This window comes from Netta rufina (assembly GCF_964035555.1).
Source record: "Netta rufina genome assembly, chromosome: 2".
NCBI classification, from domain to species: Eukaryota; Metazoa; Chordata; class Aves; order Anseriformes; family Anatidae; genus Netta; species Netta rufina.
In genome coordinates this window covers 24,492,361-24,510,621 of record NC_140124.1, presented here as the reverse complement: position 1 = coordinate 24,510,621, position 18,261 = coordinate 24,492,361, and the positions used below count along the sequence as shown (strand labels likewise).

The following is an 18,261-nucleotide window of genomic DNA, read 5'->3' as shown; positions in this document are numbered from 1 at the left end:
TGGTATATTCTTCTAAGATACTGTTCTAAGTCCAGCCACGCTTAGCTTCCTCTATCTATCCAAGTATCATCCATAAATATTTCACTGACATTGAACTTCGGGGAAACAGTGCCATGCGCTTGATATTCAGCACAGGTATTTAATTCCTTAGAAAGAAACTTCTACACACATTAAATAGCTGCAGTTGTAGTTACAACAGCTTGATAACTTTCGCATTGCTAAGCATCTCCTTCTAACACAAATAGATCCCTTTTCTAATCATGCAAGCAGTCACTTGCTAGATTTAGAATAGACAGCAAAAATGTGTAATAAATACAGAAGTGTATTTATTACTTTTTAATTTTTTATTATATTATTAATACTTGAAAAGAAAACAAACAAAACCACACATGAAAACAACAACAACAAAAATAACTCTCCCTTCCCAAGCTTGTCTTTTGAATTTGAAACCCTCCATAACAAAATACAAGCCAATCATGTACTTTACTTTCCCATTTCCCATAAAGATGGATTTTCTTGGCAGCAGATGAAACCAATGGAACATTTACTGCAGCAATTTCCATTACTTACATTAATGTCATCCTCATTAATAACTGGCTGTAACATCCTTCCTAACTCTAATAACAAACCTTTTGACAAAGTATTCATTTTTTTTTTCCAATTTTTAACTTACGTTAATTTGATTCACCTGTTTTGTGACCTGCCATGTTAATGGCATAAACACATAAAATGCAGAGAGAATTCTTCATTCCACAAAGAAATGAAAATGTTTTTGGAAGTCAAATAATAAGTAATACTAATACCAATGATTTAGTATACTCTTATAAATAATGTCTAGAAGTTAATTCTCATGTTTCAAAGTCACCAGATCCAATAAAAAACCACACATTTTACACAGCACATGAAAATAAACAATGAAATATGATCAGAAAATAACGTGAAACTGTTAACTGTAATTCCTTTGGAACCTGAGCATCTGTTAATCCTAAAGCAGCAAGAAATCCACCCTCTATGTCTCTAGATTCAATAAATAAATTCTGGTAGTGAGTATGGTTCCACGTTGTTTTATTTCACTGAACTTTTAAATGAGAATAAATACCACCACCACTTTGCCTATGAACAGACATTGTAACAGAATTATGAATAGTACATTAATTGAAGGACCACCTGGTTACAAAAGAAAAGGTATGAAACTAGGCACTACAGGAATGAACATATATCCCACAATCAAAAAAAAAAAAACCAAACAACAAAATGTTTCAGCAAGTTTGTTAACGAGACTTTCATATTGAAAATCAGAACAAAACAATTCTTTGTTAAAAAAAAATAAACTGTATACGATACGGCAATTGTCAGGAAAGGCAAACAAAAGTGACAGCATTTTTAAACATATTTTAAAGTAACAGAATAAAAGGAATACCTTTGCTATTTCTTCTTCTAATCTTTCTTGGTACTGCTTTTCTAGCAATTGAACAACATCTAGATCATTTTTCATTTCAATTTCACTAGCAAGCTGTAAGTAAAAAAAAAAAAAGGAAATCTCAGATCATGTACTTGTACTTTCATTTCATAGATTTTAAAGGTTTGAAGAGATTTTTTCCCCTCAACTAGGTCACATTTATTTCTTTTAAATCACATATTTTTGAATCACAAAACTGGGTAAAGGACTTTGCCTCATTTCTGCATCAAAATTAATTTTAGAAGTTGAAACAACTGATCTCTCAGCACTATTTGAATTGTCAAAATGCAAAGAAAACAAGGGAGAAAGTACAGGACTGCAGCAGAAAATAGTGTCGCTGCTTTTCAAGTGCAGAATTTTGGAGTCAGCCTCCTAGAGGAGGAATAGAGTCTCTTCTATTTGCGTTTGGCTTCTATGATCTTTAGAAACTATACTTAAAAAAGTACTGGGATTTCACTTAAATCACTCTTCTTCCATAACTACTCTTCAAAGGAAAGTCAGAATGTTTTAAGGACTCCTGAAAAAATCCCAGAATTTGAACACTGATGTCTTCCTACTTTTACAAGAGGCAGCCCAACCTTTTTTTTTTTTTTTTTTTTTTCAGAGAATAGTTAAAAAATAAAATTGAAAAGACAGGATCAATAAAGCATGTTTTATTGCTCCTAACTTCTAGAAATACTGTTTGGCAAAATTTATATATCATTCTATTTTCTCTAACGTGGTCTGTACAGCAAAGTATTAAGACAATTATTTAATTACTACCAAATATTAGCCTGTATTTCAATTTCATCTGAGAACCAAAAGCATCTAAATTATATTGGCAGTATAATGTTTGGCAGTTATAGGATAAGTATTGACAGTTATACCTCCATTTTTACATCTGGTCTCTGCTGATGAAGATTTTCAGTGCACTTCACTTTTCTGAAGACCTCTTTTAGCTTCATTTGTGAATCTGTGGATATACTAAAAAGGTAAAAGAAATAGGGAGCTAAGGTTAAAATAAATTCAGTCTTTCAATACACATTATTTTTTCCTCTGTTCAAATATGTACACATATGTATACTATGCATCATACATATTCAAAGACTGAATATTCAATAACTGCACATACTTTTTTCACAACACACCTTTCCCCATGTCATTAATTTCACATACTTGACTTCATAATTCATCTGCCTTCCATACACTAGCCCTTTCAAACTAACACTTAGCATCAGTTTTGCCAACCAACACACAAAAATGTCTTTTACAGCTTCTTGAGAATATTTTGTGCTTGGTGACTTGCCACAATTAAGATGAATACTACAGTGCCTGTTTGAATCATTAGGATATGATTCCTCACTGATATGACTCAGTAAGAAAAGGCATACACATGAAAGTAGTATGAAATACAATGATTCATTTTCTGTTTAGCTGTCAACATGCTGAAATATATTCAGAGACTTTCCCCCCCCCAACAAGACTGCCCTATATATTGCCCGCTGCAAATCAGTAAAAACAAAACACAACCACACACCACTGTTCCCCTTTCACTACATTTTGAGAATGACTTAACAGAAATACACTGCCAAAAGGATAAGACACAGTACCAAACTACCGAGAAAACCCCCTGCTCTAGTCTTTGTGATCTGCCACCGCAAAGAAAAAACACCTTGCTAAAAGACAGGGAGCAAAACAGATCCTTAGAAAGTAACTATTATCTATGAGACTTACAGTCTTTACCAACACTAGGATTTTAGAGAAACTATCAAGATTTTCTTTTGCTCAAATCTGAGAGCTGTTTTAGATTATTCTGAAATGGGAGTCCAGAATAATTTTATAAACCTTTTGACATTTGCATCTACAAAAACTAACCCGTTATTTTTAGCATTCATATTTAATTTGATGAATGAAGACCACAAATATATTTTAAGGAATGAAAGGAATACTGTTTAAAAGATAGAAAAACACAGATGGCTGAGAAAAGGCTGTGATCAAATAATTACAGTAAAACAGCTGTTTGGGTTGATAGGTCACAGTTGAAGAAAAATAATTCTATCTCAATTTCTCACAACCTCTAAGGATTTATCTCACCACAGTTCTTTTGCTTTTTGAAAGATAGCTGTTGTAAGTGTATCAAACACTACACAATTTCTAGAAACATATATACAATTCTTCCCCTCCGCACCCCCCAGGATATATCCCTCATTGCTACTGTATCTATTCATTTCCCCTCTACGGTTGGCACTAGTCTGCCTACTAAACCCTCACAGCTCTCCCTCAAGTAAGGGTGAGTAAGGGAAATGAAAAACACAAACACTGAATGGCTTTGGAGTGTAGCAAATGCAACTAAATGAAGAACAGGAATCCAGAGAGGACACTGAATAGACCACAGTGAAAAGCACCCACCACTCCTTGAACACATCCAATGAGTCAGTGAAAGAATCAGCAACCAACCAAAACCAGGTTCCACAGTTGTCAGGATTCCCCCAAAAAACTCCCACCTCTTTCAGGCTTGCCTGGTCACACTGGCCAGGGCCAGGAAGAGGTTGATATGCCTCCCATATCAACATATCAAGTCATGAGGCATCCCATGCCTCGTGACTTGATGAAAGACAAAATCTGTTAAGTGGCCTGCAACTCTGCCACAAATATCATGCTACACATTCTAGAAAAGTGTTGATTCCATGGACATACCCTACATGAGCCATCCTTCAATGTTAAGTTTGTTGCCTGGAGTTTCAAGGTGGGTGGCGGTTGGATGAGTTGGATTTGAAATTATGTCTGAAAAGCTCATGTACGTGAAGGGACATTTCCACATTATTCCAACTAACATACCTTCCTTTATTACCTATAAAAACTACATGTTTGACAACATTTCATAGTTCTAAATGCTGCACTACCTTGTTTGAAATGTTTGTCGTTTCTTGGTAGCATTCAACATCTTTTGAAAGAATAACAGAATGAGAGCGATGTGTTTATAAAGAATTTCACACATTTTAAAGTAAAACACATAGCTTTACATGAACAGTTATTTGGAACACTTCTGTTTGAATGCAGTAAAACATTATAAGCATTAAAGGACTGATTAATACCTCGTGTAGTCAGAGGATACCCCAGCACTCCGAAGCTTATCCTGCAAATGAACAATCTCTGTTGTGTACCTCTCTTCACTTTCTTTCAGCTGTTGTTGGAAATAGGACCTGAGGTACTCCACTTCTTGAGTATGTTGTTCTTCAAGTTGTGTTTTCATGTTCTCCATCTCCTTCGAACAGTACTCATGAATTTTAGGATCTACACATAGGTTATTTGAATAGAGAAAAGGAGGGAAAATACTTAAATTACAATAGTATAAATTCACCCCCCTCACAAACTATTAGAAGTGATGAAACTGAAGAATTGCAGCAGTTAAAAATTTCTCCTCATACCATATCAATTAGTTTGTCACAATAACTAACTCAGTCTTCCATTTTACAAAACTAAATAAAACTTCCATTATTTGATAAGGGTATCAAAACTCTTACCAGTGGAAAACTGGTAAAGACCAAACCAAAGCTGCTTAACAGAATGCAGTTCCAATATATTCTAGAGATTAAAGAAAATTATACTTATGTAAAATCTGCAAAAATCTCTTAAGTGCTTCAAGTTGCTGTAAATTATGAGTCAGTTAAATTTTAAAGTTGTTCTTTCTCTGACTTTCTCTGCCCCTGCCCTACCCCTCTTTTGAATTAAAAATATTAAAACATTAAATACATTAAAAACAGTATATGCATCTTTTTACCCATTAGACCCTGTGAAGGGGACTGCAGACATTCCTTTCGTGTTTCCAGATGGTTAGGTTCCTCTTCTTTCCTTCTCTCAGGTTCCGAAGATGATAACCATGGTTCTTTGACCTAAGAAATAATCAAATAAATAAAAAGGACAGCAACTTGCATAAAGATAACCTTTTTTATAAATATATAAGAAAGATTGGTGGCTAATACATGAAAGAATGTAACTGGCCTAATAAATACATTTCAATATAAATACAATATAACTAGTTGATCAGCCTGTCTAGAATGTCCACTATTAATCTCAAACTCTTCTCCCTGGATATAAAATGTTAGGCCGTAATTCTGGTTCCAGACACACGCACACACTGTTGTGCACTTGGGGCACAACAACTGCATGCAATGCTACAGGCTGGGGGAAGAGTGGCCAGAAAGCTGCCCAGTGGAAAAGGATCTGGGGGAATCGGTTGACAGCTGGCTGAATATGAACCAGCCGTGTGCTCAGGTGGCCAAGAAAGCCAACGGCATCCTGATTTGTATCAGGAACAGCGTAGCCAGCAGGACCAGGGAGATGATCATCCCCCTGTACTCAGCTTTGGGAGGCCGCATCTTGAGTGCCATGTTCAGTTTTGGGCCCCTCAGTACAAGAAGGACATCGAGGCCCTGGATCATGTCCAGAGAAGGGCTACGAAGCTGCTGAAGAGCCTGGAACACAAGTCCTGTGAGGAGGGGCTGAGGGAACTGGGTTTGTTTAGTCTGGAGAAGAGGAGGCTCAGGGGAGACCTTAGCACAGCTGACAATTATCTTAAAGGAGGTGAGGTAGGGATCGGTCTCTTCTCCTAAGCACCAAGAGATAAAACAAGGGGAAAAGGCCTTACGTTGCATCAGAGGGCAGGCCTAGGTTGGATGTTTGGAGAATTTTTTTTGCTGAAAGGGTTGTGTGGCACTGGAACAGGCTGCCCAGGAAGTGGTTGAGTCACCATCCCCAGAGGTCTTCAAGAAATGTGTAGATTTAGAACTTAGTAGCACAGTTAGTCCATAGTGGTGGACTTTAGTACTCTGTTGAAGGTTGGACCTGAGTGATTCTAGGATTCTATAATACATATTTTAACACGTATGTCCATCAATACATGTTACCTACAAAAATCTTTAGATGTAACTAGTTAGAGTACCTTATTTAATACATCAAAATACATTGTGAGGAGTGGTTGGTACACCAGATGTTTGTGCTGCCATTCAGTGAGACCTCAACAGGCTAGAGAGAGACATGAACAGAGAGGAGCCTCATAAATTTCAGTAGAGAGAAATGCCAGGTCCTGTGCCTGGAGAGGAATAATCCCCCTGCACCAGGAACATGCAGGGGAACGACCAGCTAGAAAGTGGCTTTGAAACAAGGGACTAGGGGGCCTTGGTGAATAGGAAGTTGGACAGAAGCCAGCAATGTTCCATTGCAACAAAGTCCAACAGCCCCTTGGACTGCATTAGAGAGTTGTCATCAGGATGAGGGAAGCGATCCTTTCTCTTTACTCAGCTTGTGAGACACATCTGGAAAGCTGGGCCCAGTGCTCTGCTATCGAGTATGAGAGATGGAGTGAGTCCAGCCACAAACGAGGTGAGTAGGAGCAAAAAAAAAAATAAAATAAAAAAAATCTCATGAGGAAGTGAGGCTTGATGCAATTGTCTTACAAGGAAAGTCTTAGAGAGCTGGGTAGCCTGGAGAAGAGAAGGTTGCCCAATGAGGCTGCATAGCCTCCATCCTTGGAGACAACTCAAAACCCCAAAACTTAAGTCTTAGGCAGCCTAGTCTGGCTACATCTGCTTTGTGTAGGGATCGGAACAGACAATCTCCAGAGGTGCTTTTCAACCTCAGCCATTCTACATTTCTGTCACATAGACAGCAGCCTACTCCATTTTATCTAACCATAGCACTGCTATGCCACTTAACCAGGATGCATAAATGCAATTTCAAATACATTCTTTCCCTGATCCAGGAGGAATTCATGCAAGAGAGACAACTCAAAGGCCTATACACTCTAACATCATAAAAAGTTTACCTGTTTACAATCCTTCATCAACTGTGTTTGAAGTGCTGTCAGCCTACTGTATTCTTCCATTATCTTGTGCAGAAGTGCTTCCATATGTTCTTGCAAAGCTAAATTACATAGATCATCAGGAAATTAAAAAAAGTTGAATTTGAACATTCAAGCATAAATTTTAATACAATGTATTGTTCACAAGTTCTTCACTGAAGACATATTCAATAAGCATCACATAGTGATAGCACCTCCAAGTTTTAGAACACACTTTTATATAGTGTTGATTTTTTTTGGTATGTCTGCTAGCTTCTTCTACAGAAGAAGAAAAAAATAATCATTTTTTTCAACAATTTTCACTGTAATGAAAACAGCACAAGAAAATACAAGAAAAGTTATTCAGAAAAGTGAGAAATCTATAAAGCTGCTATTTAAGCACATGAAATAGCACCTGAATGACTAATGGTATAATTGTCAGTCTAAAATACTTGAAATCTTTATTTTATTTTATTTTATTATTTTTAAACCACTATGATAGTAGAAAGCCATTACCGTGAGCATGACCTCTATGTCTTGGTAATTCTACATTCAGCTTTTCTTTTTCATCAGCAGGTCTATGGAAAATATCTTGTTCCCTATGATCAGATTCTATACCAGTTGAAGACTGTTCATTCCAGTTATCACACAAATCCTGCAAAATGAATGAAGCAAAGGCAAAAAGTGAAGAATTGTTTATTAATGTAGCAGTGATAATTCACAGAGAAAAATGGTGACAGGAAATTATTATTTTATATTATCTTCTGTAAAAATGATGGCATAAGATGTTCCTAGACAACCTTTAAAACTCCTGTTAGAAGAAACATGCATGAAAAGACATTCCAGCTAAGACATGAGTATGTATATTTTGGCACAGCCATTTAAATTCATGCTTTTAAGTATTAAAATCTTGCATAGTAAGGCTTCCTTTATCAGTGCTGAAAGCAAATTTACATTGTGAATGTTTCTTGCTTGTAAATTTTGTAATTATAAATTGTTTCTTTCTGGTTAACTGCAGTTTTACTTGGAAAAAGGATTCCCTATGGCAGAAATTTTTTTATCTTTTCAGAGCTTACCATTCATCTTGTCATTAAATATTCAGTAAATGGGATGGCAGCAGAAAAATGCAAGCAAATCATAAAAAGAATGCCTCACATTTGTTGTTTCTATGTGGTCAGCAAAATAGCCACAATGTTTACAAAGAGTAGGTGAACAGAAGATTTACGTATTTGCTTTTCAGAAGACATATAATATTTGAAGAGAAACTTGGCCTGCCCAAGCCAAACAGTGGGATTCTTTATTGAAGCATTTTGGAATCAGAAGACACTAAATTCAACTTAAAAAATAAAACCGTAATTTTTCCAAAAGTTCAATATTGAATCATATAGTTTGGCAGCATTCTTCCTAGCTCTGAAATAATTTTAAAGAATTTCATCCACCTGCTACTTTCTGTGAGCTGTCATTAAGTCCTGCTCAAGTAGAATAATTTCAGTAATTCTAGTATCCACTTTTCAAAAAAGGTGTTGAAAATATTCCAGCAAAGAAAGAAATCCCACCAAACCCAACAACTGAATGCATTAAAGATTAGAAAATTGTGGCATACAGTGTTTATAGCTTAAACATATAGCTTAAATTATCCAGAAATAAATGTATTAAGTAGTCTTCAAAAAATATAAGGCAAAATAGTGTCATTAGTGGCTGATATTAGAATACAAACTAAAAATAATCTTCAATTTTTGATCATAATGTTTATCTACTGAAAACACTATAGACAGCAATTTTGATGGACTCCTAAAACACTTGAAGACTTTGAAAGACTTTGCAGCTAAGAAATGTCTTATTGTTGCTATGAGAGGGTGATGTCCTTTGTGTTAATGTGTGATGTTTGACAGCTACTTAGTCAAAAAACGTACAGCCCAAAACTTTTTTCCAAAGGCAAATATATGTCAGAATGAGCAGATAATATAAAATAAAACAAAAAGAGACATTAAGAGACAAGGACATGAAATAGTTTAGAAAAAAAAGCATAAACAATTGCAACCTTATTTTAGAAGATCAGTCTGTATCTAGGGATCAAGGCAAAGAAAACATGTTGAAGATGATGCACAAAGCAGCTTCTGCTACAGCAGGTTAAAGATGCAGAAAAACATGACTCACCATACACATAATTCTTCACTTACAGAAGTTCCATAAAAAAAAGCTTTTTGTTAAGTCTTACCTGTGTGAGCCTAGAACATTCCACAGTTACAGCTTCATTCAGCTTTTCTATAAGTTTCTGAGTAGATGTGACTTCATCATCTACGAACACAAATTATTGATATTATTTTTAAATACTTGATACACAACAATTTTTCAAAGGCCTAATTCCCTGTGTCAGTGAGACTGCCTCCTCTTAGAAATGCATAGTTTTTTGTTCCCTCTTCTTGTTCCATCACAGAGCTAGATTCAATTATTAGAGTAAAACTGCATGTTCAACAGGAATAAGGGATAAGAAATGGCTTCATGTATCAGTGAGCTCTAGAAAGATCAAACTTTACTTAAATATACTGTAGGGCAAAGAAGTTATTATGCCAAAAATGTCACATAAGGGCAAATCATGGAGTGACAGAAAATGTACTGATGGAAAAGCAATGAGATAACATAAAAGCTGACTGAGGCAGAAGTGCAAAGAACAATACTCCTCAAAGTAGTATCAAAGAAGCTTACTTAATGTGGGCAGGAAGCCAAAGCAGAAATTGAATGAAAGAAGCTAAAAAATATTTTGTTAATGCATTTGTTTAATATTTCAGTAAGGAATACAAACTGATAGATGAATCTATCATACAGTTCTTTGGAATTAATTGACCTAATACTAATTATGAGCTATACAGCAAAACGTGAGCTGCAATACTTTCCATTCCTTTTCTCTCTCTCGCTATGTATTTAAACGTGTGTGCTATGTATATAAATGTGTGTGCAACACACACATTTTAATTTTTAAGTAACCAATAGACTACTTATAATAGGGAAATAATTTGGCACAAAACCACTTCAAAATATACTATAAAAATAATTTGTTGTACAGCTCCATACACTTCTCCCCAGATGCTTTTTTTTTTTTTTTTTTTTCCTATTTCAGTGCTTTTTTTCTATTAAAGATACTATTTTTCATACCAAGAGCTTTTCTCCTGTAATTTTGGTCAAGTTACCTGCTTGCTGAATTTTTAAGGCCTGCAGCTCCAGCTGATGCATTTTTTTAAGATCATTCATCTCTTGTAGATGACTATGTACAAGCTCCTCTTTAAGACTGCAAAGTGCACTCTCTTTTTCTGCTTTCAGGTACTCACGAACTTGATCTACATGAGCTGAATAAACCAGGGACAGGCAAATGCGCTGTGCTTCCATCTGTAGCTGTAAATCAGTCTTTGAATAAAACAAGACATTTTACAAAGAGTAAGAAACAAGAAAACAAGAAATGTCCGGTCTCTGTGAATTTCAGGAATTAATACTTAATATGTTGAATGGAATGCTGCATATATGTTATACGTTAAATAAAAGTTTAAATATACACATTTTAAAAACTTGAATCATAACAAAATAGTAAGACACTTCTTTAACTTAAAATGAAATAAACAAACTAAATGACAAAACACAATATTCTTCAGTTTCTGCCTTGGGAAAAACAGCTGCAAACAAAATGACCTTTAAACATTGCACTTAATATTGAGAACACACATCCTCATAGTTACCATATGGTTGGGAATTTGAATGCTTCAGATCATTTCAGTGCAGATTATGTTCTATGGAGTCATTACAGCAAACCACATTTGCAAACTATTTTTGTCTTGTGAGGCACCTTATTTGCAGGTGTGGATAGGTGTCAAAGAGGACACTGTCTGCTTACTGATTTCCAATGAAACTTCACTGAAGAGAGGCATCTTAAATAGCATACACATCAAATAGACCAGAATTTTCTCAATCTATCTGCGAACATGGGCAGATTTAAAAAACAAAACAAACAAACAAAACAATTAAAGAAATAACTGAACTAAGTAGACCCTGCTTTGAGTAGGGTTTGGACCAGATAACCTCCAGATGTCTCTTCCAAATTACATTATTTTGTGACTCAAAAGAAGCCTTGAGTTTCTGAAAAATAGCTTCTGCTATTATGGATACTGGTGATGCTAATTGCCTTGGGAAACAAATTTCCAAATAACTTAAACTGCTTCAGCAAGACTGACTACCAGTGCTTGAAGATTAAAAACAGATATCACAGAAAACGTGGCCTTATATTTGTTGAATTCTCAGCTGACTGAGGACCAGAGTACTTTGACTTAACTGAATAACAAACTTCCGATCAGTTAAGACCTTCTTCCCGTGTCCTTTAGAAATCCATATCTCTTCTTACACTCACATCCAAAAAGTGATAACCACACATACACAAAAACTTTGATAGTGGAATATTAGTATTTCACGAGTTTGGTAAAAGATGACTGAAGAAGTCAAGAGTCTCATTCTCTCCTTATACTGTTTACCTGAGAATTTACAGTACTGAAAAGCTAATTCCAGATGAAACAATGTGTCCTGCATAAGTTTTCATCTCAAGAAATTAAACTGTATGTTATACCAAAAGATGAAGTGCCCTAGATATCTTCTCCTTACTTTTTTGTTGTTGTTATTGTTGATTTAATTAAGTGTAAACGAAGAGTATTTCTTTCACTGAAAATCAGCATCCTTATACATGTTGACTATGGTTAGAAGGTCTGGTCATTCATGCAATCACTTCCAACCATTGGCTACTTTATGCCACAAACCCATCACAATACAAATGCACTTTCAAGCAGCTAAAAGGAAAAATATGAGACAAATCTCCAAGGGCAAGCTCCTAGAAATTTTTGTAGGCTGCAATTTTATGTAACATACCTGTTCTGATTTTAATGTATTCACTTGCTGCTGAAGATTATTATTTTCACTCTGTGTATTTTCACTGGATATTAACGATGTTTCATCGTGCAGCCTGTCTGGCATCTCATGCAAATGTTCTACAAGAGGTGGCTGTTCTGGTTTCAACATTTGCTGAATTTCCTTTCCTTTTGTTACCTGATGACTGGCATCTTTACCTGAACCCAGATTTTCTCCTACATTTGTTCCTTCATTGACTTCATTGCTGGGACCAGATGTTTTACTTCTATTCTCAGATGCTGGAGGAGCAGTCTTTACAGCTTTTCCTTTAAAGCATTTTGTTTTAGGTCTAGTACTACTAATACTTCCTCTCTGAGCATGGCTAATTCTAACTTCTAGTTCTTTACATTTTGCTAGAACTTGTTCTTTCTCATCTTTTAAGGATTTAACTTTTTCATTTAAACAACAAATTTCACTGTGCTTTGACTTTAACTGTTCTGAAAGATCAGAAAGTCTCAGGGATAATTCCAGTTTCTCACGTTGGGTAACCTCAAGCTTTTCCATAAGTTCTGTTGCATCTTTCTCAACAACTTCTCCAGCCTCAAGTGTGTCTACCCTGGACACCTTTTCTTTACTCCCTTCAAAACCAGCAGTTCTAGTTTTAAATACAAGTGGTTTATTGCTTTGCAAGTGCTGAAGTTCTTCGCTCAAAGCTTTGAGTTTGACTTTATATTCAGCTTCCTGCTTAGTCTTGTTCTCTTCTAACTCAGTTTTTGCCTTCAGAAGGCTTGCACACTCTTTCTGCAGCTTTTTATAATTAGCTTCAAGTTCTTTCTCAGTAGACAAAAATGCACTCTTCTGCCTTTCAGTATCCTCCTGGAGTTGACTGTTCTGTTTTTTGAGTTGCTCATTTTCAGCAATCAGGTTTTCTATTCTGTTTTGCACATCCAAATTTTCTGACTTAGAACTAATACTGTCATTAACAATGTTATTTGCTTCAGAGATTACCAACATGTTTTTTAATTTCTCTTCCAGAGTTTTGTTTTCCCCCTGAAGAAGGCTATTTTGTGTTTCAAGTTCTGAACATTTGTTTTGAAGGCTATCTTCTGTCTCCCTCATCTGTTTCTGCATCAATTCAGTTTTAAGCTGCAGCTCTTGAATTTCTTGCTCAAGAGTACCTTTTTCTTTTTCTTCCTGCCTAAGCACTTCAATTTCCTTCTGCAACTCATGAATTTGAAGGGTCATTTCTTCAGATTTAGAATTTACAATAGACTGCTGTAAATCTTTTAATTTTGAAATCTCTAATATCAACTGGTTTTGCTTTGTAATTAAGTTGTCCTTTTCAAGCTGCATGACTTCTATCTTTTGACTCATTTCTTTTTGTATACCATCTAACTGCTGTTTATGGTGCATATTCAAGTTATCTTTAAGGCTTTCCATGTTTACCATGTGCTCTTTTTGCAAGTCTTCTTTAAGTCTGGTAAGTTCCTCTTCATGACTAAACAGAAGCTTTGTCCTCAGTCTCTCTAATTCTGCTTCTTGAGACTCTGCCATCCTGTCTAAAACTGCATCCTTCTCCCGTTCAAGCATTTCAAGTTTTATTTTGTAATTTGTGACTTCTGCATCATGTTTTAATTCCAATTCCTTCCTAAATTCAGAGGCAGAAGCCAGCTGAGTTTTTAGATCTTCAATCACAAACTGGTATTTTTCAGCTTCATTCAACCTAGATTCCATATCCATTATAGTTTGTTTGGCTCTTTGAACCTGCTCTCTTGAAAAGTTCAGTTCTTGGAAAAGATCGTCAATTTTAGTCTGTTGAAGAGACTTCTCTGCTGAAATTACTTCCATCTGTTGTGACAATTCTTGTTTTATTTTTTCCCTTTCATTATCAGCATCTTGCAACTTCACATTCAATTCATTAATTTTAATATTCATTAAATGCATTTGATCTTTATTAATATTATCATTCAAACACAGACTTGAAGTTTTCTCCAATTCTACTTTTTGTTGTGAAAGACGCTGTTCAATTTCCATTGCATGTTGCTTAATTAATTCTTGCTTCATTTGGACAATCTGCTGGCCATGCATTTCATCTAGTTCAGCCTGAAGTTGTGCCAGTCTCCTTTGTGTTTCCAATTCCATTCTTTGCACAATGTCAGCCTCAGTCTGGCTGTCTTTATAGCATCGTTTCTGCAGTTCTTCTACAGTTCCCATTAATTGTTTTATTTCATCAGAACACTGTCTTTCTTTCTGTTTGTAGGTGGTAAGTTCAACTCTCATATTACTTATCTCCTGATTCTTTAGTGAAATCTGTTCTTTTAATTCTTCATGTAATTTACTGACATCTGATAATTTTTCCTTAAGCTGAAATGATTTTTTTTCTTCTTCTCCAAGTTTTGCTTCCAGCTCTTCAACTAATGCTTCTTTTTCTTGTAGCCTACTCATATCTTCTCCCTCGCTTTTGTGCTTTTCCTTAAAAATAAGCAAAAACATTTTTATTTTCAGTTCATTTCCTGAACATATTAGAACATTTATACACTTAGCTATTTAAACACAATGCCTTTCATAGGATAATGATCATTTATAAAAACTAAGTAAGTTATTTCTTGCCCTCTTTTGGAGGTTTTCTGCACATTTGGGATATATGACTTCTCCCCATTGCCCTCCAAAGGAGAGAAAAAATCAAAACAAAAATTATTTCCTTTTTTTCTAGTTGTGCTCTGATATTTCAGAAGATATTTGGCACCATCTGCTGAAAACTTTGTCTTTTGTCACTTTTAATGACTTTATTATTATTATTATTATTTTAAGCTACTTCTAAGAAGTCTACCATTATGGACAATACACAATGTACATGAAGAAATTCTTTCCTCAGGACAGAAAAGATTGTTCAAGCAGGTTATTTTTTTTTTCTAATAAAATGATACCACTTTATAAAGACATTCTAATTCTCAGTATAGTTTCATCAATTGAAAATATTTCTGCAATTTTAAAAAAATTATGAACAATATTGAAATAGGCAACTCAGCTCTAAATTATATGCATATTATTTGTTAGTCAACAGACATGTTCTTACACACATTTAAAAATTCTGTATGCATTACATGTAGCACACTCATAATCCATGATCTGAGCCGTATATTTCAAAGGAGCTACAAAATCATAAAAAGAAACAATAACAAAAGAGATCTTTTCTAATAAGGAACATACCATTTCATACGTTTTGATTTTGTCATGAAGATGTGCAATCTGCACTTGAAATTCTTCATTCTTCTTCTGGTAATTCTTCAGCAGACATTCTTGTTCTTCTAGCTGTTGCTGATGTGAAAGTATCTGTTGCTTGGCTTGCAATAAATCAGCAGCTGTGCAACTATGGCTGGTGTTCCTTAGGGCTTCACTTGCCTGTAACTTGCGTGTTAAAAACAAAACAAACAAAAGAAAAACAACAACAAAAATGTATCAAGTGTTTCAGAAACGGCTTGCACTACAGAAAGAGACAGCTATGGTCTTCAATTTTATGTTCCACTTCACAAGCACAAACAATTACAAAATTTTATAACTTCTTTCAGGAGGAACTGAAATATTGCTGTTTTGTTGGAAGACCACTAAACAAAAAATATTTAAAAAAAATTAAATTGTTTTATGGTGAGCTAGTACAGTACAACAGTGTCTCAGAAAAATCTCTAGATAGTAATATGAACTAGTTGTAATTACTGGTTCCCAATCCAATTTTAATTAATTATCTAGGTAATCAAGAACACCACAAGAGGCAGATTTTATCCAAAAACACAGGGCTGAAGTGTGAAATGGTGGCCCAGCAAACTGATGGCTCGCTGTTTTGATTGGAAAGGTAACTGGATTTCAGCCCAAAGTTTTGAGAACTGTAATTACATGAGTGTTTTTCCCCCTAAGATAATTACCATCATCCAGTATTTATCAGCAGCTATCACTACACATTAGGAAAGAAAACAGACTAATCTCTATTGTTTTATAGTGAATTAGTACAATAAACCAGCAACTATAATGATAACTGTAGGACTGTTAAATTGACTGCAGATAATATACAGGTCCCTATACCAAGGGACCAACTCTTAAAAAATGCAAAAGCATAAAATTCTTTATTTCTTCAGGAAGCAACTATTTATAGACCCTCCAAAGCGACATGAGTTTTCAAACCCAAATAAGCATTGTTAGTGCTGTAACTTACATGCTGAAACTGAATTTGCAGTTTTTGGCTTTGTTCTGTAAGCTCCAAAAACTCCCTCATAGTTTCATCCTTTTCTTTCCGTGCTTGCTGTAGGTTAGTAGTGAGCTGAGTGATAATATCATCTCTTTTTTTGATAGCAGCTTCAAATTCTTGCAGCTACAAAAAATAAAATTTAAACGATTAATATACATCAAAGCCACAGACAGAAAAAATACTAACTTGTTCTAGTTAAACAGGAATATATGTTCCCTAGCATCTCTTAAAAAGATGAACAGACATACTGGAAAATTCACTTTCACTAACTCTTATTTGTAAGCATTTCAGTGACATTTTTTGTCTTCATACAACAGTGTACAGGTTCTCCATAAATATACTTATCGAAAAAAAAAAAAGGACAAAAAAATTGGAACTTTTAAGAAGATTAATTACTTAATTAAATATAGAATTTGCTTTTAAAGAGTGTGGCCATGTAAACCATACCATCATAATAGAAATCAGGATACCCAATTATAAAGCATTAGCAATTTTGTCCAACTATCCTTGTCCACACATTTTTCACACAATAAATGCAAATTACATCACCTGTCACAAAGTGCAATAAATTGCATTGATTATATTAAAGGTATATAATAGACACTATGTGGTAACTTACATTGCAAACCTTATTAATAACTACATGAAAAATCAGCTCAGGCTGCAAAACTGATGCAGTGTATTTCATAGGTTCATCTTCTATAATTTATGACAATAAAAAAACGATAAAAGGACAGAAAAAATTTTCTTTGCAGGTTTTTTTTTTTTTTTGTGTAAGATAACATTAGCCAGAAATCCTATAATACTAATTGGGTCCACATGCATGTGCAAATACATAAAATCGGTATGTTATTCACTTTAAAGTCACTTTGTTGATTTGAACTCATTCAAAGCTAGTACATGCTTCATCTCTACACATCGGAAATTTCTAAAACCATCAGTCACCTTCTGTAACTTTTTTGTTTACTATGCTCTCAAAAAGAACTTTCTCCAGGTTACATGCTGATTACTGAAGTAAAATTATAGTGCTTTCAGAAAAAGACTACTGATTTAGAGGATAGGGACATTATTCAGTGGGACACAAAAAACAAGAGGCCCTTAAACACGCCAACCTGGGCAAAGAATTTGAGGAAATTCTTTAAAGCTCTTTTCAGAGCTTTAAAACTTACTTTAGAAAGTTCTGTTCAGAACATTTTTGTGTCAAAATATGGATCTAGTGGAAATACTAGATGCTTGTTATAACAAAGAAAATAAGGAACAGATCAGATACTTGTGTCATATTTTTCCTTTTGCGTTTGTTCAACGAGATTGAGTAAATTTATCTGTTCAAATCTACACACTTCTGTGTTACTTCTCAACTTTTTTACTCAACCTTTTTCTTTAACAAACAGGCAGAACTACCACACACAACAAATCTGCTGTATCCCGTTTTTTACAATTCTTTTTTCTTGTGAAAAATAAGCTGTATGCATTCCTCAGATGAGATAATATGCACTGTACCATTATCATAAAGAATATGCTGCAGCTAAAATGTATTTTAAGTATTACTGTACTGCAGCATGTTTTAATAGATTTTGATTTATTTTTAAAATATTAATCATAGTCACTTAAAAATGTAAACATTTTCACTTTAAACAGTAGTCACAACTGCTTGAAAATAAAATGATATTATGTTCTTTATTATGATATGACTATTATGTTTAGCACAATGGACATAAGTCACAGCAATTAGAAGATAAACTTGTCTTAAAGTGCAACACCAGACAAAGCAATGATAAACCATCTCCCTCCAAGGCAACCTCCAAGGCAACCACTTGCAGATCACTGGTAGTGGAAAACATAACATCCATTTTCACAGATAAA

General features: G+C 34.7%; 1 protein-coding gene across 3 annotated transcripts in view; it reads right to left on the bottom strand.

The window, feature by feature from the left end:
* The window catches only part of AKAP9 (A-kinase anchoring protein 9), a 109,946-nt gene that overhangs the window by 52,257 nt on the left and 39,428 nt on the right, over positions 1 to 18,261 (bottom strand). For all 3 annotated transcript variants that reach the window (XM_084282065.1, XM_084282064.1, XM_084282063.1), the window contains exons 6-16: positions 16,366 to 16,521; positions 15,369 to 15,566; positions 12,180 to 14,630; positions 10,466 to 10,679; positions 9,496 to 9,575; positions 7,794 to 7,932; positions 7,263 to 7,360; positions 5,220 to 5,331; positions 4,534 to 4,732; positions 2,326 to 2,422; positions 1,421 to 1,513 (exon numbers count right to left, since the gene is read on the bottom strand). In XM_084282065.1, the coding sequence (XP_084138191.1) occupies positions 1,421 to 1,513; positions 2,326 to 2,422; positions 4,534 to 4,732; positions 5,220 to 5,331; positions 7,263 to 7,360; positions 7,794 to 7,932; positions 9,496 to 9,575; positions 10,466 to 10,679; positions 12,180 to 14,630; positions 15,369 to 15,566; positions 16,366 to 16,521 (3,837 nt within the window). The remainder of the gene's footprint in view (positions 1 to 1,420; positions 1,514 to 2,325; positions 2,423 to 4,533; positions 4,733 to 5,219; positions 5,332 to 7,262; positions 7,361 to 7,793; positions 7,933 to 9,495; positions 9,576 to 10,465; positions 10,680 to 12,179; positions 14,631 to 15,368; positions 15,567 to 16,365; positions 16,522 to 18,261) is intronic.